The following is a 22,787-nucleotide window of genomic DNA, read 5'->3' on the forward strand; positions in this document are numbered from 1 at the left end:
GATATTTGTAAACAAAACAAAATGAGAGTGATCCACAGTGATGGTTCAACTGTGAGCATAAATATACAGTCTGGTAGGGCTGGAGTGAAGACAGCGAAGTAAAAGAAGGGGCATCCAAAAGAGAAAGGCCTAAGAAGAGACAGGTAGAAGTTCAAATCCTATGTTGCACATGGAGAAGAGGGCACAAGAGTAGCTCTGCATAGGTGGGGATTCTGTAACTCATATACTATCTAGAAAAGAAAAGCATTAGACTTCTGATCATCCAGACTTCATCCAGTATTCCCTCCCATGTGCCCTGCTCTGACTTGTGTCTCAGCTGTGGTTGGAGCAGGCAGGTGAACACTAGCCAGGTGAGACTTTCTGTACAGAGAGGGATCATGTGTCACTCAGCATGAATCAGCAGATGAAAAAAAAATGCACCAGTGTGTTACTCACAGCTTGTAGGTTTGATACCTGCAGAAGAATTACAGCAGTGATGTACAGCAAATTCGCTATCTCTTGCAAACAGACATCTAAGGTAAGTTAACGTATTTCTTTAGAGCATTCCTTTCTAAGCTTGTTTGTGCTTGACAAGGTTTTTTTGCCTTGCTGTGTTCTTCAAAAGTAACACCGGGCAGAGACAGCTTCCAGAACCGTGACATAGATTTTAGTGTGGTATATGCACACAGAACATCTGTGTCTGTTGTATCTCTGTTCCAGCTGCAGCAGCTGACAACCATCCTGTAAGGGAGAATGTTTTGGAGAATACACATAATCAGGCCACCAGACACCTTAGTGAAACACAGCAGCTACTTCTCAAGCTGCCATCCCTTTACCATGAATATGTGCATCCCCTGCCTGTGACTGAATAGCAGAGTTGACTGAGTTGGGCTATGCGTCACAACACCACAGCTCTTTCAGCCCAGTACTGGCCTCCTTTGACAATGCCACATGTGCTGTTGTGTTTGTCCTAAACAAAGGTACCGGCCTGGTGTTGTGCCTGGGGCTGGTTTTTCCATCCTCTGCGATGTGACCATCATTGCATGGAGGAAAACTTGCGATTCTTTCATCCGTAGAGAGACATCCTTATCTAAGGACTGCTTGAAGGAAGGTGTTACTGTGCCAGCTGAAGTCTTTTCACTGGTTTACTGGGGATGGAAGTATAGTAAATTCCACAGCACAAAATTGCCCTTCTCAGCCAAAATAATCGGTTGGTGCCATTGATGCCTCAGGTCACACAAGCATATTGGCAATGTACCAGTTTTGTTAGAGCTTGGCCACAGCTTCCTCACCTGACTGTGAGAGCATATCCTAAGTGTTAGCTGGAAAACAGACATCTTGCCAGAAAATTAACTGCAGGAGTCTTTGTAACCAGATATTCATATAATCACCAACACCAAATGATGTTCTGCTTTGGCAGAATTGGTGCTCGTACAATTTCCTGACAAATATCCTTAAGAAAGTCAGAGACTTGCACTGAACTTAGTAGTCCACGCATGAATGAAGAGTCTTACCCCACAGCACAAGCTGTCCTAAAGAGTCTCTATATAACTAACCTCTCAAAGCAAGAAAATGGATGACTCAGGCCCTTCGGATTTTGAAAAGTTCAGGAAAAGTAAGGGTAAACTTCAGAAAATGGGGCTACTTGCTTATGGATTGCATATATGAGTCCCACAGAAAATGGAGATGCAAATGAAGGCCAAAACATCTTTAATCTCTTCTATGGAAACTCGTGACAGAAAATGACAAAGACAAAATGACATGACATCAGCTTACCAACATAATACAATGTTGAAGAAGACAAGAACCACATTGCAGGGGACTAGCCCTTCTGTGCAACAGATGGGGACAAATAATCAGCTTGGTGTCTGTCATGGGCACATCCAACTGGAACTGGATGAGGAATTAACAGTCATCTGTGCTATTTTTCAGCCCCTCCCTGTGATATTCTACACAGGCCATAAAAGTCCATAAAATTCTAGTTTCTTAAAATAAACTCCGTCAACACTTTTGAGTCCCTGCTTGTCTTAGACTGCACTTCTGAACTGAAAAATAAATTCTCTTAAGAGTGAAGAGTCAGCCTCATCGTGATGCATTAATAAGTCAAGACAAATAAACCTGAAAATCCTTCAGTAATTTAGTCTACACTGTTATAAAGTTAATTCAAAGCCACCAATGATAAGTGTTTGATGTGGAGGACAGCAAAGATGCATAGGAAACAGAGAAGAAACTGATATAATTAAAAGTAATAAAGACTGTAGAAAAAAGTGCTCACAGGTTTCTTCCTTAGGTTCTCCTGTTGCAAAAATATGATAAAACTGTAGACACAGCAGCAACACTGCAGATCTCATGCTATTCAAATGTTCTTTTCCTATTTTCAGTTACAGGTATTACAAGTCATACATATCTTTTATTTCATTAGAGGAGAGCAGTGTTATTACTGTAATAATTTACATCTTCAAATTTAGGTTGAATCATTATGAGAACTTCTAAGTTCTGACCCCACCATGGGGATAAATCAGCTTTTCATTAATTTTGTGTCTGCTTTTGAGCCTCCAGCCCTAGTGCTCATAGCACATTTATCTCTGCACTCCAGTATCGGGTCTTTTATTTCTTCCAGTAGACAACACATTGTTAGGGCTGTTGAAGAACATATTCCCACTGCCATGGGTTCCTACGTAACCAAAAGAGCCTCCATACAACCTAAACAACAAAGCTTCTTCATGAGCAACGTCAGTATCCACCTCTACAGGCTATTAATAAATCTCTTGAGGTTGTACACCTTTAAATCATGTTTTTATATATGTTTTCTAGAGAATTTTGTTGTATTGACTTCATTTTCCCTCATTTGAGCTCCAAATGACACGCTTCAGCTGTTAGAAGAAAACCAGCAGAGTCTTAGTGGCATAAGGAATCTGTGGGAGTGAAGGAAGCAAGACATGCCATATATATCATTCCTCATCAGTCTAGAGATCTTTCATCTAATATTCAGCAATATGATCTCTTTCCCCCAAGGCCTAACAAACGTCCCCCAGCTCCTTCATTTAAGTAAACCTGTGAGAGAAATATTCCACGCTTAAAACATGCCAGTTATTCCACAGCAGTGTCTACAACCTATCCAGGTTTTTTGTTGTTTGTTTGTTTGGGTTTTTTTTTTTTTTGCAATGAGAAGAAGCATCTGAGAAGTCTGATGTAAAGTGAAGAGGTGGTAGATAATGTGGACTCAGACACTGCTGTGAAAGGTCACAGTGAAGAGGAGGAAAGAAAGCTAAGCACTAACTTTTTAGCAGGCAGAACTCAAAAAGAGCTGAAAAACCACTTAGCATCACAAAACTCACTGCCAAAATGAAAAGAAAGTTCCAGTTGTGTCAACTCCATGATAGGCATATTGCCAATGATGATGAAGGCCTCTTTCCTAAAGAAGAATTGCAGACTGACACCTGAGTAAGTACTAAATAATTTGCAGTTTGTTTTAAGACAATCCTCATTATTTCTGCCTTTTTAGTGAAAGCTTCGTTCACTGCTTATCCTGTGAATCTGTGGTGGAGAGGACTTCACTACAGTACAGCATCTTTACAACCCTAAACTGCACTGTCTGGTTTGCTGGACAGATAAGGGACTTGAAAGGTGCTGTGGCCTTTGTGATTCCTGAACTTTTCAGGAGCTTGAAGGCAAAAATGTAGGCAAACCTGACAAAAAAGAAACAATAGAAGGATGTGTAACAGACTAAGGGGAAAGCCACAATTTTTCACCTTATCCACACAACTTGGATTTGGACATGAAAATTAGGCAGCATGCTCAAAAATCAATCACAAAGGAAAATAAATGGCCCAGTTTTGCCAAGCAGAAATTTCTACAGTGTGATCTTAGCAAGAGACATGAGCTGTCCAGCTCCCAAACTGTTTGATTAATGAGCGTTCTGAAAATAATAGCTTTTGAGCAATAGTTTTTTAAATTTGTTAGTGTCTTTTGCAGAATATGCAGGCATTCCAAATTTAATTTTCAGACTGGCAGTGTCTTAAGAATGTCCAATTTATTCACAGAAAACTGCTCAACATTGTGCATCTTGCCCTTTACGCTTATGTGCATCTATTGTTCATGGATTTTTGACAATCTCTATTTAAATTATTAAGAAAGCATTCCTTAATGTGTTTGAATTTGTCAGGTTGTTTGTCAAGTAGTTCTAGTACCATCACCATAGAGGTTTCTGGAAAGCTGGAGATATTTGGGACAGGGATGTTGATTTAAATGAATTCAACAATCTAGAGAGGAAGAAAAAGGATTACGAATTTTCAGAATTCAGGCATCCATATTCAGCACTTGGAAAATAAATTAAAAATGTAGCTTTTTACTTTAAAAATTGATTCAGTTGGAATAAAGAGGTTTATAAAAATGTGGAGGCCAAAGCAGAATAACAAGTTTCAATAAAATTTAAATAAAATTATTTTCCTTAGTCCAGAAGCTTGCCAGCAATTTGCATTATGAATTTTGGGGGGGTTATTATTTGTCAGATTCCAAAATAGGGTTTTTGCTTGAGTTTTGAGGTTTTTACCTGAGACCAGAAGACTTTTTTTTTAGGAAATCTCAAAAATTCTCTTTAATTAGGAAATTCTTCTTTCCTTTCAGCTTTAATTAGAAACCTTTTTAGGAAGGGCCATGCTATGAGGGTGAATTTCATTGCATCCCAATATGAGGGAAATGAGTTACTTGCTATGGTAAATCAAGGTGATTTCTCTACTAAAATGGTCATAAGGCTGTGGAACTATGGTTATGATTCTTCCAAGAGTCTCATGGGTGCCATCACATTGATGGAAAACTGCAGGTGCTTTTCAGTACAGACAATAGAGGCATCATACCATGGTAAAAGAACAATTCCGTAATCCACCTTAGCAAAAATATTTTAGACCGTTTATTTAGTTGTCACATCCTCAGAAGTGCTGTCACTGTAATCTCCATCTTAATGTATGGTAGAGCTACTTATTTTGCTTGTTAAAAACCTTGAAGGAATTACCTGAAAATTAATATGTTCTTGGTGCAGGAAGTTCCTGGACAGCTGTGCTTTAATAATCCCACATCCATGATGGTACCTGCTGAATAATGTATCTGGAGCCCTGCAGAGGGAAAAGATTAATACACAGCCAAGTGCAAGTAAATGGCTTTGCTTAGAGGTTTTGAGTGCTGTTTTGTGCAGCAGCCCAGGTAACGCCAGGCTGATCACATGTAATCACCTCTGCATGCCAGAATTTCTCTCTCCTTCCCTTTTATGGATTGATTTTATGGACTGATGTTAAGGGAGGAGGGCTGAGCAGAGCATGAGCTACATACTTGAAACTTAGTCCAGGGTCTGTGACACACTCAAGGTTTTGTGAGGATGTTCTTTATCATGAGGCTGACTTCTACCACAGACCATGGTCTGCAGTTCTTTGCAAAATTCTCTGTGCCAGGTACTAATATGAAACAGTCATTCTATATTTGTGTGATTTGACGTATTCCGGGATTTCCTGACTGTTAGATTGACCCATAATACAAACCACCCTAGTGAATTATATAGACATGCCTGCTTCTAAACAGCCAAGTGCCTTGTTGTTCCCCACAAGGATTTCCCAGTCTTCAGCATCTTAGGTGTTCACACTTTTGCCTTCTTTTTCCCATTAGTTTATCAGTTCTGGGAGTGCATAAGGGCTGTGCCATTCCATATCAGAGAGATGCCATTTAGCATACACCAGCTTTTGGTCCTCTTTCATAAGCATGGTTTGCCTTTCAGTCACATAGCCCTTGCATATTTAATTTAAAAAAAAAAAAAAAAAAAATAGAAGAAACCATCTTCTTACTTGGGTGAGCTTTACATGGAGTCCTACCAGGTAGCAGCCTGAGTTCAGTGAGGCCTTCAGTACATTGTGTGCCTGAAGTCTGTGCTGGTTTAGACCCTCTTGAATTCTGGCCATGACAGGGGAGATAGAACAGAGGCAGGTTGAAGCACAGTTGGTTTTACTTACCAGAGTAAGGAATGAGTTTTAAGCATTTGGAGAAACTCTGTTTTAAAAATATCTGCTGTTACCTTGCCTCAAGTGATCATTTCCTGTGCGTGAACCATCACTGAGCTGCTCGAAGAACTTCTATCCTTCCCATTATACTAAAATCTTGTTTAAATTGTGATATATTGCTCAGATAGCTTAGGAAATGAGCTAATGCTTCTGCACGTTTGTTGTGTTTCGGTCCTGCCTTCAGGGTACCTTTTAACCCTGTTCTTGGTGAATCCCAATGACAGTGTATGAGGGCCACTTGCTTTAGGAGGATAGCAGCCCAGCAGTTGCTCAGACAGTATTATTTTTTGGATCATTGCACACACTGACTAGACTTGGGCTCTTCTTATTGGGTTGAACCATTGTCTACATTTTTCTTTAAATAATAGCCTGGGTGCTATAGCTCTGAACCAGATAAATTGTTTGCATTATGTGATCCTGAAAGAGGTATGGCAACAAAAGCACACAAACCATCCAAGCTTGCATGTGAGATTAAAACACTGTATTCATAGTCTTGGAAGAGAACTGTGGTTCTCCTTTAGGTATAATTTCAAATGCATTTGGAATTAAAAAGATAAAATCACTGAAGAAGAACAGTGTTGGAAAAATCAGCCTGCACACATGCATTGCTATCTTTCTTGCTTTTGAGATGCAGTTAATACAAAGTACAGAAAGCCTAAAGGAAGAAGAAAGACTACTGAACAACAAAAAATATCAGTGAGTGAAAGCTCACATAACAATTCTTGACAGCTACAATTACCTTTGGCCTGCAGATGGTCATGAGACTGGCAGATACCAGCTGGGCAAAGCATGCGAGGAGACATCCAGAGCAGCCAGACAGAAGGGTTCTGGAGCACCTCTGAAGTGTATCTGGCAACCCTGATCTTCTGTGCCTGCTCAATGAGGAACATAAATAGTGACTTTCATCTTCCACGGCCAAATGGGGTAGCCTGAATGGTCCACGTAAAATCCTCTTTAAGAGTCAACTGATGCTTGATATAGGAACACTGAATTTCTTGTTGGGCTGAGGTGGCTACAGACTTCTTAGTTTTTGCTTCAGTCCTTTCCCATCATGGTAGATGTACTGCCATGTTTAACCCCTCAATAATGGCAGGCATCACTGTGATGAGAAAGGCCAGGATATGATGGGGAAACTCAGTTTCTCTGTGAGAAACTCTTAATTAGCCAACTTGTACCACTTCAGTTTCACAGAAGCTTCGCTGTAATCACATACTTGATCTTTAGGCCTCTTAGTCATAGATCCCTTTCCAAACTGTGTGTTCAAGTCATGTAAACTAACAAACGAAATAGCAGCATCCAAGAAATAAATCTCCTTCCAATAATCCAGGTTCCATTGTACAGAGAGTAAAATTGCTTTCCACATCACTAGGATTGCTGGCACTTTTGAAGGTCCTACAGGATCTATAAAGCTTTAAATATGTGCAATTCCAGTTAGCTATGTAAATGCCTTCTTTATGTCTGGGGTGATATGCCTAACTTCAAATTATACCAACTGTCTGTAAAACTCCAAGCCATATCCACTTTTTGGAAGCCAAATATAAATATATATATATATTTTCACACATTGAATATATATTCACCAAATATATATAGATCTATATTCACCCAAAAATTTGGGCTTCTTCATTCAAGAAAATCTAAGACAAACAGAAAAGAGACTGCGCTTCAGAGCCCAAGGGATTAAAAGGAATCAGACCTTCTCAGTGATCAAAGAAAGAGGCAAAAAGAAATCTCAGAAAAAAATGCAGGCAAGAATAAACTTTAAAACCAGAAAAGAGCATCTGAAGAAAGTTTCAGTCTCAAAAGATTTGTACTGTGAGTCTGATAGACAGAGGAAATCTGTAACCTGAGACTTATAGTGCCTTGCATTATTGAAACATGCAGAAGTCTTATATTATTTTCCCAGAGCAGTAAAGACACAACACGTTGTTTTATTAGAAAACAAGTAATTTTTGTATTCACAGTCATTTCTTTTGAAAAACAGCTCTGTAGTGTTTTGTTATAGACAGATTGTGAGAGAGAGAGACTGGAATATTCACAAAATTTGAGAAAAAACAAGAGTCTTCGGGTTTTTTTCTTACTTATTTTCCCCCAAAGTAATCTAATTTCTTAGCCAGCTTAGACTCCTTGTATTTCTTATGCTATTATTTCACAGTGGATCTAGGTGATTTCCTTGATATCCCTGGAGAATTACTTTCCCAGTACTCCCGTGGCCTTAAATGAGGAACTGTTTGCACCTGTGAGGACAGAATGCAGAAGTGAGCTGGGTTTCTGCTGTCAATGCTGTATCACAACCTGCTTTGTCTCTCCTACAGTTTGAGATGCTGAGCTAGGGAAAGCTGGCATTTAAATTGTCTCAGCAATAGATGCCTCTTCTGTGCCTGGCATTGACAGTCCAATTCTGACACCATGTGATTTATCATGTACTTGGGCAGTTTTTATTTGGGCTGTTTTTTCTTGGTTGTTTTGTTGTTGTTGTTGTTATTGACATGTTTGTCTCCAGTTTTGCTACTTTGTTTCTGCAGGGAGTTCCAGCTGGGACTGTATTTCACACTCAATGGCTGAAAGCTTGAAAGATCGCAAGTTTAACACAGAAAAAAATGTAAAGGGTGTTTAACCACAAGTCTCCACGCAATAATTTTTCTGAATACAGTCTCCTTCTCTTCTTTCCATGTATCTGCAGGTCTCTCATGACTTTGCAATCAATTTCAACGAAGACAACCCAGAATGTGCAGGTAAAGCTCATATTAGGACAAACGGCTGTATTTTTGCTGTGTGCAAAATGAGATTGTGTGTTTTGTTGTATCACCTGAGTATTATTCAAGGTGATCTTTTAAAGAAAGTAGCTAGGATTTGAGACCTGACAGGCTCCAGGCCTTCAAGCTTAACTTTAGAAACCTTAGAAAGTGCCATACAGTAATTTCCTGAAAAGTAGCTCCCTTTGAAAGTACACCATGGTGGACATTCAGCACTTGCACTTCGCAAAATCACTAGCATTTCTGAAAACTAAAGCTGTGTCTTCTGAATTCATTCAAGATCTTCAGCTAGATCAGCATCATAGTTTGAGCAGCTAAGAAGGGCAGGACATGAAGAAGCAGGCTGTGAACCTCTGTGATCAAAGATTCCCTTGGTTTAGAGCCAGTTCTTTGGCCAGCAGTAGCCTGCTGCTTGTCAGCCCAGCAGTGTCCAACACCAAAGGGTCAGGGAAGTAGGTGAGGACTACTGTGGTAGAAGGAAAAATGCTGCAAATGCAGCAGGAGGCTGTTTTAGCACAGTGTAAGGTATTGTAGCAACAACTCCTAATCCTCTGTAGTCAGAGGCCAGATTCATGGAGAAGATGCGGCTGTATGCTTTGTATTTGTGAGGTCTGCAGTGACTGAGGCTGTTTTTGTAAAAGACAGTAACAGGAAAATAATCTCCAAACAGAATAACAGTTGAGAGTCTTGGTCAGATGATCATTGCTGTCTAAAAATCAGTTTGTTATTCTCCCGTTTCCTTCTGCTTCCACCTAAATACTGAATCGGTCTTTCAAAATGCTCCTCCTGTTCAAATTCTCAGGCTTACTAGTGTCTTTCTTTCAGGCACGGTCAGCAGAATATGTTCAGGATGAGAATTAAGATGCAAAGAAATGAAGTGAGGAAAAGATGAGAGGACAAGCAATTCAAGGGAAAGATACATTAAAAGAATTCAGAGTTCATGCATCTTAAATGCAGGACCTCTGCTTTTGGTTCAGTGGCCATTCCTGCTTTACTGTTGCTCTTGGATTGTTGGAGTGCCCCAGCCTCTGTTGGTCCTGTGCTTGAAATGTAATGGGGGCATAAGTCCTACAACTGCTTGATGTGTTCACACAGCTTCTTACATTGCATTTAAGGAGTTCAAAGAAGCAGAAGTTACAAAGATGCATTTAGAAGTGCCTGTAAGCTTGTGAGCCAGCTAAGGTTGAGACTTTAGTCACACTGATGGGGTGGAGATGGGGTGGGGAAAGCAAAACAGAGCTCAGAATTTTGTCTGGACCACCATATTTAATAATGTGTTATGATAACAGTTAACAGTGGTCAGCATCAGATGATGGCATATTTATGCAGGTAGTGTTCAAATACAGCTTTGTTTCCCAATCTAAATGTGGGCTATTTATGACACTCTGCATACTTCAGATAAAAGCTCTAGCAGTCCATGCAGAGAAGACTTTTTTTATCCCCCCCCTTTGCTGTCTCTTTTGAGTCTAAGGCTAATTCTTTTATCACATTGGCATTAATGATATATCATTAATCATATCAAAAATCATATAACGATTTTTATTGATTGAAAAGGCTTTCACATCTGTGTAATGCCAGCAGCTGATCAGTTTGGACAGACAAACCCTCTGCAAGTTAAGCATTTATTATCCAAACCACACTCTGTACGCAAAATAAAATGTAACAGTGGAAATTAAATGGGATTTAAAGAAAAGGGAGGAGCTGCTCTGTGAGGCTTGGCTTATGTCACAATATTTGTTACACATTTAAACTTTATTTAGTTCTTTGCATAAGATTCCATTATAAGTTAACCCATTGCCTGAAAGGGGTTCTAGGCCTAAGAAATAAAACATAAAAAGATGGTTGCAGCCCAACCAGAAGGCCAGGGAAGAAATTTTGCAGCATTTGCACATTTATCTGCAAGATATAAAAAGCACTTCTTTGTCATAAATGATATGTTTTTAAATAATATCCATCTGGGTGAAAGCAAGAAAAGGAGACAGACCAGAAAATATGTTGTTTAATCATCTGCTGCAGCTTGCTCATCTGCCTGTCGTGGATGCTTGATTAGTTCCTACCAGCAATTGTTCTGTGATGTTTTCTAGATGCTCTCACTGTATTAGGTGACACAGGGAGCAGTAACACCAGCATGTCATGTGAAGAAACGATGCAAGAGTGAGAGGGAGATAAGGTGCCTAGTGACTACACTATTTTTCCTTGTGATATTTAGCATATTTGCCAGAAAGCAAAGGAAAATTGCTGAAGAGTATCTTGTTTTATACCAAGAAAAGCAGTTGGATGAAATATAAAAAGTATGTGTCTATTTTGCCTTTGAGAAATGAAGTCCCTTTCTTTGTGGAAGTAGAACTTTTGCTGGCATAAGGTAGTGTGAAACATCATTCTGCATACAAGGACTGTGTATTGATATGAAGATCCTCACCTTTTCCTCCTCTGTTAACACTTCCATTCTTGAAAATTTTAGTATTTATAGCTTATATTTAGTATATTTATAGCATATTATTTTTATAGTCTTATAAGTAATGTTTTGTTTAATGTCTGAGGAAGACATTAGGTGACAACCTCTTATCTCAGTGAATGCTCCTATACATCCATCTAAAACTGATAATTATATGCATAGACTGTGTTACATTGGAGCTATTGAAAGTGGATTCCAAATAGAAATGTAAAGGGTTGAATTATGAAAAAAAATGCATATTGACTGTGTCTAAAATAAAGGAGTAAAAGAGGAGTAAGCTACAAAGTAATCCACTCAAATAGCCTGTTGGGTTGGGATTGGATGGACAGTAGATAATTCTAAAATATATTAATCAGAGATAGCAAATAAGAAATTATATTTCTAGAACACGTTTTTTTCTAAGATGAGAGCAACTTTCTGACATGAATTATGCTAAATCTGTGTTGAATGCGGGGAATAAGGCTTATCTTGTACTGTTTTAATGTGTTAGAAAAAAACTACAGTGTGTCCTGTCATCAATTTAGGGAAGATTTATGAGGCCTTCATGCAAGATCAGTAAGCATATGTAAAGAAATCCTTGGCAAGTTTAAGATGGGGAGTTTACAAAAAAGGTCAGTTTTGTAATATGTAATTTAGTCACTGGAATTGCCAAGGGAAATTTCGTAACATTTCTTTACATTTTAACCAATCACAGCTATAACTGGAGCAAGTTCTTTTGTCTGTTGGCACTGCAATGCAAAAATATGTCTGTAGCTATCTATAGAGTGATCAGACTGTATTCTCCACCATTTTTTTTCATGGGAGGTTTAAGTGTATCCCTGTAAAACAATTATAGCTCCCTGTGATTTCTCAGTAACCAGTCTGCAGCCATACATCCTGAAAACATGGCTGGGTAAAATCTCATGAGTGAGCTAGTCCCAGTGCAAACTGAAACTAGCTTAGGATCTTAGTAAAGTCATTTCATTCTTCAGCATTCTCAATGAAGCTCCTCAGTCTATCACTTTCTTTCCAACTTTAGACCTCTAATCCGTTAGGTCTGGTAAACTGTGAGTTCTGAATGTGGAGGCTAACAGGCATCACTTGAAGAAATCCTTCTTCTCAATGATTGAAAACACCAATTTCCATTCTGTGATCTGTCAAGTGTGTCAGCAGGAGTCTGTGCTTCCTGAGCTGACTCTATCCTGAAATGATAAAGGCAAAAATAGCTGGCTCTCCATCAAAACTTCCCAACTAAAGCTCATTTTTCTGTAGACTGCAAAGCATCCTGCTGTTTCCTGCAAGATTTCACAGCTTTTGGTCATAGTCAAATTCAACCTGAGCAATTATGCAAATGCACCCTGAAAAATTTTCTTAGCACAGAGGAGTCAGGTATTTGAAATTATGTCTGAATTCCTTAACAGATTTAGGATGTAAGTACAGAGGGCAAATTGGTTGGCAACTACCATGATAAACAAAAATACTTATCTGAAGAGGAGAGAGAAGTGTTGAAGTGTTTCTTTAATTTGTGTCTACTTTTCAGCATAAATCTTAGCTGGTGATCAGAAACTGATCGCTCACATCTTGAACTGAGATGAATGGAAGCTATGGTATTGCAAGGTGATACCTGGAAAATAGACATTAAAAACTACTGGGAAGGAGAGGCATGGTATAATGACTTATATAATACAAACTAGATTCAAGAAAGCTAGAGACAGCTTCTTGGAAATTATCTGAAGTTGCTAGTCTTTGCTAATCATGTGATACTTTTAATTTATTCATTAAGAACCTGCCTTTCATTTACATTTTAAACAAGCATGAAGTTGGCAGTGTGGTCCACCACTTACTTTTGTTTTGTGTGGCTTTTCATGCCAGGAATACAAGGTGTTGTGGAGGCTTATCAGAGCTGCCTCCCCAAGCTGCAGCTGTATGGGCCAACAAACATTGCTCCCATCATCCAGAAAGTGGCAAAATCAGCATCAGAGGAGACCAACACCAAGGAGGCCTCGGTAAGGGAAGAATGCTGTGTTTGCCTTTTTCTCTTGTCTTGTGATGGATCTCTTATAGGCCATCAAAACAAGGCCTTTTCATGTATGCAGTTCATGCCTTCGCAGTTTTTACAAAGTGCCCTCATAGAAAGGCAGCTCCAACATGTAGCTGTAACAGTGCATCCAGCCTTTATAGCTTCAATAGTCACAACTTCCCCCACGGTCCTATTTCCTGCTTTTAGAGCTGTTTTATTGTAACACACCCAGTTCTTCACTATGGAAATGTAAATGGCACTTGTAACAAAGGTTACAAAACTTTAAGGGCTAAGCCCTAGAAGTCTTGATCGTACAAAGAGATGAGTTCAAATGATTCCCTACACAAACTACCCAATTTCAAATCTCTTGCAGAGGCTGTACTAAAACTTTGCTGTTCACCTAGGGTATTTTTCCAACCATTCATTTAAAAACTGTAATGATACGGTTTTCAACTTGTTATTACTGCTGGAGTATCTTGTGCTTTTTAGAAATCATGAGACAAGTCTGTTAGCCTGCATCTGATACCAAATCCAGGACAGATTTCTTGGGCTAAAAGACTTAGGCGTAGATCATATTTTAAATGCATGTCTTTGAAATGCATGGGAGAAACAGGGAATGAGATGATTGGAGAGAATGTGTGAGTGAGTAGGTCTGAAACATTTACAAGAACAGTGCTGGGGGAGCAAAGGATGTAAGAGAGACCTTGTATACTGCAGCAAGGAAAGTGCCTATGTCTAGGAACAGAATAGAACTGTGCATTGGCATACATCTCATCATCAGGCCTAAAGCTTTCTCCAAAATTTTTTTATGTGCCGAGCTTTTTTTAAGTCCTATTAAGGCAGGAGTTCCCAAATATTTCTGTTCATGAGTCTGGGCTTGTGACTGACATTTACAAGAGCATGTAGGGACAGGAAAAGGGATAACGGCTTCAAACTGAAAGAGGGTAGGTTTAGATTAGATATAAGAAAAAAATATTTACTGTGAGAGTGGTGAGGCACTGGAAAAGGTTGTCCAGAGAAACTGTGGATGCCCCATCCCTGGAAGTGTTCAAGGACAGGTTGGATGGAGCTCTGAGCAACCTGGTCTAGTGGAAGATGTCCTTGCCCATGGCAAGGAGGTCGGAACTAAATAGTCTTTAAGGTTCCTTTCAACTCAAACAATTCTATGATTCTATGACTGTTACTCCACTGTTGTTTCCAGAATCTTAATAGTATTTAGGGTCCCAGTCTAAAGTGGGGAAATTGCTACGTTTGAATTTCCAGACTCACCTAATGCTGAGGTGGCTGACTCTGTTCCCAGTGCTGCCTCTGAACTAATATGTTATATTGAATAAGTTACTTTATTCTTCTATACCTAAGCTTCCTCTCTTTCTGTCTGAAGACCAGTGTATAGCATGAATCTTAAAGATTAAGTTTTCTCCCTGCATGTTTTGTTTTATTCATGACAGGACGAGATGAACAGAACAGTTTGAGTTTATGTAGCTGTGTATACATAAACATTAATGACATTTATTGTGTTGGTATCACTCATGTAGAATGACCAAATTCTATAACCTGTTCATTTTTCCTATTAATGCACATTTGTTAAATGACTCCATCTGCTTACAATTCATAAAGGATCCAAGGGAGAGTCACTCTTCCCCACTACCAAGTGAAGATACGTCATAGCCCATGATCCCAGTTCAGTGGGCTTTGGAGTTTAGGGAAAGAAATTACAAGCTCACAAAATTGCTCGCTCTGCTTTAGAGAATGAGAAAACCTCTCCTCAGGGCTCTGTGTGAAGTGGTTGAGAATGGATATATTCCCACCTTGCTCTCCTCAGGGACCCCATTACTCTGCAGTATGCAGCAGACCTGCCACGGTGTGGTGCTTCTCCCACAGGCACCAGTGGGTCAGCTAGACGGCTGCACCCATCCCTCTGGCCTGTTAGCAAAGCTCCTCTGCAAAGTGCTGTCATAACCTTCCTGACAGCCCTGCTACAGGCCTGTAACGCTTCAATACCCCATTCTTCCCTGCCTCCCACTGGTTCCCGAAGGGAAAAAAATGTAATGGGAAACTGTCAGCAGAAGTGATTGTGCAGCAGATGGAAAATATGGCAAGTGAAGATGTCAGGACTATTCCAGACTTCCCAGCCAAAGCTCTGACTCTCCCAGCCCCAGCAGCTATAAACTGCCTTTTCTACATTGGGCGTCCTTTGATTGCCTCCAGCTTCTGGAAGTTACCTGAACTAGACCTAAACTCCAGAAGAGAAGAAATTAGCAGCCGAGGAGGCTGGGGGAGGAAGAGCTATCTATAGTCAATCTAAAGGCTCTTTTCTACTCACAGAGGTACATCAGTGAGTTAACATAAACATTTTTATACTGCACAAGGTTAAGCAGCTTTGGGAACAGTAACTAATGATAAAATGTTTCTCTTCTTGTCCTACGACTTCAGCAATACTTCATCTTGCTGATTCTGACGGATGGCGTCATCACAGACATGGCCGACACCAGAGAGGCCATTGTCCATGCCTCCCACCTGCCCATGTCAGTCATCATCGTGGGGGTGGGGAACGCTGATTTTAGTGACATGCAGATGCTGGATGGTGATGATGGGATCTTGAGGTCTCCCAAGGGCGAGCCTGTGCTTCGAGACATTGTCCAGTTTGTGCCATTTAGGAACTTCAAACATGTAAGCCGATTTTTCCATCCATTCCACAGAAGAGTGAATGTATATAACATACAGTGCATGTTCCCTGGGGCTGGGCTTAACTTTGCATGTGCATGCAATGTTTGGTAGGTTAATGGCATAATTGTATCAGAAATGGAGAAAAAAGAAGGAATCAGAATGAAATGTGCTTCATTAGTGAGTTGGTGAGGGTGGGGAAGGAAGATATGAGGCAGAATCCATGTGCTTTTTGTGGTGCCAATCCTTGCTTCCACTTTCTCCCTCATTTTACTTTGGTTATCCTTCTGGTGTCTCTTTTCCATTCTCTTTGCATCTGTTCTGTTAGGACTACTGTGTTCTGCTTTCCATCTCCCTTCACTTCCACAAGCAGATGAAATGGCTGTGAATTTGTCCTCACAGTGTTCCCCAGGAGGCTGTTTCCTTATTGAAATTTAGTTCCCTAAGTTCTCAAATGCAGGACTATCCACCCACAGCATCCTGGTTGCCTCCAAACCCTTTCCCACATTCTGTACAAGAACACAACCAGGGAAGTGGCATTACTAGGAGCTCTCCTGTGCCCTCAGCCAGCTGTTCCTGACTGAGCCCAGTGTGGTGCAGAAGACACTCTTGAAGAAAGAAAGGAACAGAACCAGCATTGGATTGCCAAATCTGAAATAATGCATTGGTCAAGTACTTTTCTTTTCAGTCACCTGCCCTACATTGCAGCATCTGTCCCAGGGACTTTTCAGCAGCAGGGTAGAGTCAGTGTTCACCCACAGAAGGGGCTTTCCCACACACAGATGGGTTTTTCAGAGTCCTTTTCCTCCATATGGAGGCATGCATTATGTTCCTCTGCAACGATGATCACATCTCTTTCCCTTCATTTTTCCATTTTTCTCTCCCTTCCTTCCCCTCACTTCTTTTATTACATTTATGGGGTTCTCCAGACTGTTTTTTCTGGTTCAACTTTGTCTAGGAAGGATATCCTTAAAATTTGACTCGAGAATTTCTTTTCTCACAGTGTAACTGACTCATTCTGCTCATAAGATTGATTCTTCCAATCTGCTCCCTTAGATATGTCACTCAGAAGTTCTCAGCTCTGGCCTGGTTTTGCTCTGCATATGGGTTTACACTGCTTACATTTCTTTAGGTTTTCTAGGCTTTTTGTCACCATGGGAGATTTTTTTTTTTCTCTTTGCTGCTTCCAAAATACCTTCATTTTATTTTTTTCTTCTGAAGAGTTCTTCTTTTTTCTCCCTTCAAAATACAATTTTGCCATATTTGTCTTAGATGCAGATGCACTTCTTACTTTCATAAACTCTACCGAGGAGTAAGAGAAACAAACTTGTTCCTCTTTTCCTTTTACCTCTATGTAAACCACGGATCCCCACAGGAGGTAAAACTCATTTTTGGCTATTAGTTTGGTGACACCATGCCAAAAAACTGCAGATTGGCTACTGAATCATAGATACGTACGTTTCCATGCTGCCAGTGGCACACGGTCACCTATGTGCGGAAACAAATATGAGCAAGACCAGCTCATAGCTTGTGATTCCTTCAGCAGGTAATCACAACTGCATAGTGCTGCTCTGTGGTCTACTGTAAAAGTGTCCACAGCAGAGTTATTTATGGGCTAGTAGGTAGGCCTACTTTTAATTAGATGAAAACATGTCTCTGCAAGGAACTGGCCAAGCCAGCTGCATTTTTTATTTTTAGTTCTACTTCGTATTTTTTATAATAAAGCTCAAATCATCCTTGATTGACTAGATTAATGCTGCCAGCTGCAGTTCTGGGTTCTGAATATATTTTGCCCCTGATGTTAACTTGGGAGTGAATCTGTGTGATTTTTATTGCTAGAATTGGTAAAATGACAATCTAAATCAGCTAAAAAGAATATATGCTGAATTTCCTCAGTACTGAGAGATTATAGCAATCTTAATGTAATTTTCTTCTTAAATAGTGATATTTTTCTCCCTCTTTCCCTCAGTAGCAAAGATAATATAGATATAGAGATAGATTTGTATTTGCTCTACAGAAAAGTCAATATATCTTATGCAACCTGATATTTACTCTGTTTCTTGGTGATCTTTCAGCTTTCCGATAAATGTCAGTGTAATGAATGAGTGCCTGTAACAATAGCCACTTCTGGTTGAATTTCTTTATTATCATAGCCCACATTATATCTCCCTCTCAACAAAGTGACATTCACAGCTATCTTGCTTACTTAGCACAAACAAAAGGCCATGTGTTTTGCATCAACTAGTAAAATAATTTGTCATGGGAGAAATGAGCAAGATATTTTGATTCAAACTTATTTTTCTCCGCAGAGAAATGAAGATTTAATGCATTAGGGAGATCCATTCTTATAAAAAACATAAGAATTAACATACATCAGCATATTATATTTGACAGCTTTAAGCAAGATACATGTTTAGTTAAAAATCACATCCCTTTTGTCAATGTACCTTGTGTTTTGTTTATTAGGTAGAAAAAAAATGTTGCAGAATCTTTTTAGAAAGATTACAAATCAAGTTGTGTGAGGTTTATAGGTTTTTCTGCTAAATCAAATATTTATTTATGCCCAAATCCATATTATTTCTGTTACTAACAAAGGGGAAAAGAAATTATAATGTATGAACATTTATTTTTTGTTTTGCTGGAAGAGTAAACCTAAATTAATTAGGAGCCAACCCCAACAACTTTTTTTTTCATTACTGCAATGCTCATGTCAGCTTGGAACTCAAAATCTCATATCTATCCAAAGAGATCAAAAATAATCTATGCAAAAGCTGCCCCTGTGAGAAAATGGAAAGGGCAAGAAGGAAGCCGTAAAAATAACCTGTAGAGTGAATTCCTTTTATTTTATAACGTTGAATTCAGAGAAGGTTCTGATCCTGCAGAGCACTCCTACAGGCATTTAACACATTTCAATTAGTTAGGGTTATTTACTTTCCTAAAACTTTGTACTCACTTCAGTGCTTTACTGGCTTAAGACTCAGAATAGACAGAAGTTTTTATTTTACTATAGGGGGTTAATGCCTTTTGTGATGTAGTGTATCAGAAGTACTTTAGTGAAGTATCTAGCCTTTTTTCTCTCTCTTTAAGGAATATCTCTAAAACCATCAAAATAATAATAACGATTGTAGTGACTCTTGGCAAATCCTGTATTTGTAAAGGCTTGATAAAATCAAGGTAACCATTAACACTTAAATATATATCCTATTGTATAGTGGGTAACATGCAATTTGCTAAAGGGAAACAAAACAAACAAAGGGAACATATTTTCTCTTAACTTAAGTGATACTTTTCTCTCCATAATCATCAGCATCCCAGTAATGTGAGTGTCCTTCACCTGAAACTGTAGAACAGTGATACTCACAGTCACTGAAATGTAGTTGAAGAAAATCACCTGCCTCAATCCATTCACAGTCATATTTTAAGAGCTGAACTTCTCTGCCTTTGGGACACATGATATATTTACTGTGCACAAATCTGATGCCACAGATAGCTTGTATTCCATTCTGCATTGTATTGAATCATAAAGGCTAACAAGTGTGATTTAATAACACCTGTATCACAAAGGCATGTGGAAAGCCCAGCTCTCCACCACTGCAAGGAACAATGTTTTGGACTATGCGTTGTAATTAAAGATTAGGCATAGTGAAGCTATAAAAATGAACCAACAGTCAGCTGTGTTTGTAATACACACCAATAATAGACTCATAGGGATTATTTTCCTGCTGCTGACTGATCTGATTGTTGTGTATTAGCTATCAGTTGAGAAGTATTCACCTTGAGATGGTTATTGCTAGAATGGTCTTCCAGCAGTTTAATAGTGGACAAAATGTTACAGTAAAACATTTATGCTCCATCTGTGTTAAAAAGCCAGCAAAGGTAATCCTTACACAGCACAGACGAACTGGGTCTGGGTTTTAGCTCAGAGGTTACTGAGTCTACTTTCTTATAAAATGCTGTTTTTCACCATCTGGTCTAGAAATGAGAGTGCTTTACCACCATAAAAGTATGTAAGGTACAAATGGTCCAAACTGTCAGACAGGAAATTACCCCTAACCCTGGTTTTGGGATGCTCCCTGCTAAAAAGAGCTCCAGGACCAACAGACGTCACTGGCACAAGGAAGTTCAGTAAAGCAACACTTGTCCATATTCAGACTGCAGCAGGGAGACAAGCCAGCTACCACAGGGCAGCTCTGTGTGGGGCCACACATTGCCCATGACACATTGGGCACAGTAAATGTTTTAGCTTCAACCTCAGCGAAAGGCTTTTTAGTTGAGGACTCCTCAAGTGGCAGTGATTCAGCTGTGCATCTGAGCCCTGACAGAGCCTATTCTGAAGGGCTGACCCTTTGTTTGGGAAGAATGGATGTGGCGTCAGAAGAGAGAAGTGGTGAAGGGAGGAGGATGCAAAGGGGTGAGTGCCCGTAACAGTAGCCACCTCTGGCTCAGTGTTCAGACCTGGAGCTTCGTGAGATCTAGAGAAGCTGATGGCAGGCAAGCGCTCCTTCCCAGCATTTTTAAAGACAGAGCAGAGTGAAGTTTCCTGATTGCTACAGCTTGTGTGTGCAGTGATAGCCCAGGGCTCTCTTCCCTCACTCCCTATTTCTAGCACAGATGCAGGCTGAGGTATGTACGGCTTTAAAACACAGGGAAGGAGATTTAAAACCTAGTAATTTTCAATAGCAACTTAGAAATCAGCCATTTGCCTGATTACAATGGGTATTTTCTGATGATTTTAGTTGGAATTAGATGACCTTTAAGGTCCCTTCCAACCCAAACCATTCTATGATTCTGTAAAGCAGGTTTAGGCAAGAATAGGGCAACTCTGGAAAATCATGCACTTCACTTTTCAGGATTAATATAAATGGGTTCTGTTACTGTGTTACACCTGAGAGCAGTAGCTGCACTGTCACACAAAGTATGCTCTACGCTTTACCTGTTTGTTAATGCAGAAATGTTCCAGGCTTTTTTGCCAGCACAAATATTTTGGTATCAATGTCCCAGTAGGGAAATACTAGTTCATTTTATTTGTTACTAATACCATACATGACTCAAAATATAAAAAACAAAAACAAAACAACCACAAACTTCTGTTTCCGGTTTTGCTAGCGGTATGCAGTATCTTTGATTTGGAGCATTGTAACATTTGATACTGGAATTTCTAATAGCCCTGAGGCTTTCTGCACCCCTGGATTAGCATGTCTATGAATAGTTTACATTCAATTTCAGACTCCGGAAGGATAAGAATCCTACTCCATCAAACAGAACAGGTCAATAAACAGTCAATGCAACTGCTTTGTGACATGGTAGTTTTGAAACCTGGCTGGCAATATAACAAAGAGTGAGGAGGAAAGTGTACATTAATTTGGGAAAAAGTACTTGGTGTGCAGAAGAAATGTCATCCAGCCACCAGCTGAGTTCCCATACATCGTCTGAGCTGTAGTGTGTGCTCTGTCTGGAGATAAACACATTCATTTAAATCTCCCAAACTGATATCTAAGTATTTGCATTTTTACTGCCTTTTTGTGGTGGGCTCAGAGGGGACATGGCTGAGCAGGCTGGCTCCAGAGGACTTGGAACCAGCTCAACCCAAACACCTGGAAACAAGCAAATCCAAAACCTGGGGCAAGCAGGTGCATGAGAGAACGGGAGTTCAGTTTTGTCACTGCTGAATTCAGGGGCTGAGGAAAATCCCTGCATTGCCTGCAGGTAATGGTTGCCCACAGAACATCCATAGACCCCTCTGCTTAAAATGAAGCATTGTTGGGGTGGGAGGCAGCAACTCTGTGTTGTCAGTGGAGGGCATGGTTCCTCACTGCACTGAGGGGGAACCCTCCTCCCTTCCTGGAGTGAAAGTCAGTGGTCATCTCTGCATGCATCTCTGCATTCTCAGGGTTATCAGGTCTTAAGTTCTGGTTGTCACTCACTATTAATATGTTACAGCGAGAGCTTTAAAGCCTCCACGAAGGCTAGGATTGAAGCTTTCTTGTAACCATGGTTTAATTCCAATAAAGACAAAGTATTTTTATTGAATTAAAAAATTTCCCTGGCCTTTAAAACACCATGCCAGACTCTGAAGAGCGGAATGGTGATGGAGGCCTCCCTTTCACCATGATGACCATCCATGTTCAACTTGAAGCTCTGCATGTTTCCTCATTGAACACTGACAAAGTCTTTGCAGCTCTTTTTGTTGCAATATGGTGCTCTCTCAGAGTGCAGGGAAGTTCAGTTACGCTGAACTTGAAATAGTCCAAACAGACCTGAAAAACATGCAGAGAAATTTTAGCTGTAGTGCCCTTTCAGGCAGCTATAGCTGCATCCCTAAATTGACCCATAAAATTAGTTTCAAGCAATAGTGCCTTTCACTTTGAATCTTTTTGGCCTTCCATTTCTGTACCATAATCCCTGATCTCATGGCACCCATGCCTCTAAAACCCATGGCACTTCTAGCAGAGAGCCACGTTAACACTTGTGTTTTCTACCATTTCCTGCAGGCATCCCCAGCTGCTCTCGCAAAAAGCGTTTTGGCTGAAGTTCCAAACCAAGTCGTGGACTATTACAATGGCAAAGGGATAAAACCAAAATGTATGTCAGAGTACGAGTCTTCCAGGACACTAGCTCCATGAACCTGCCTGCACTCTTTTACAAAATTAAAAAAGAAAAATGCTACTGTCTACGACTCCTGTACTTAAAAATGAAACAAAACAGAAAAAATAGCACGTTTTGGTGATTTTTAACTTAACAATTTTTTTTTTCTTTTTTGCATGTGTAGCCTAAAGGCTTAAATCTGTTAAACGGTTGTATTGTTGAAAACTTTTTATGAGAAAAAAAATCCAGAAAAAAAAAAGTAAACTCTTTACATTACAGCATGTCGCCTTGAAATAAAAAGTTAT

At 39.7% G+C, this 22,787-nt stretch overlaps 1 protein-coding gene across 1 annotated transcript in view; it reads left to right on the forward strand.

The window, feature by feature from the left end:
* Positions 1-22,717, forward strand: part of CPNE4 (copine 4) — a 103,364-nt gene extending 80,647 nt beyond the window's left edge. The window contains exons 11-14 of the mRNA XM_027897041.1: positions 8,707-8,758; positions 13,086-13,219; positions 15,667-15,903; positions 22,389-22,717. Coding sequence (XP_027752842.1) covers positions 8,707-8,758; positions 13,086-13,219; positions 15,667-15,903; positions 22,389-22,520 — 555 coding nt within the window. The 3' untranslated portion in view covers positions 22,521-22,717. The remainder of the gene's footprint in view (positions 1-8,706; positions 8,759-13,085; positions 13,220-15,666; positions 15,904-22,388) is intronic.
* Positions 22,718-22,787: the final 70 nt, after the last annotated feature.

This window comes from Empidonax traillii, unplaced genomic scaffold (genome assembly GCF_003031625.1).
Source record: "Empidonax traillii isolate 1590-97213 ecotype Southwest subspecies unplaced genomic scaffold, ASM303162v1 scaffold19:size3308961, whole genome shotgun sequence".
Classification (NCBI taxonomy): Eukaryota; Metazoa; Chordata; class Aves; order Passeriformes; family Tyrannidae; genus Empidonax; species Empidonax traillii.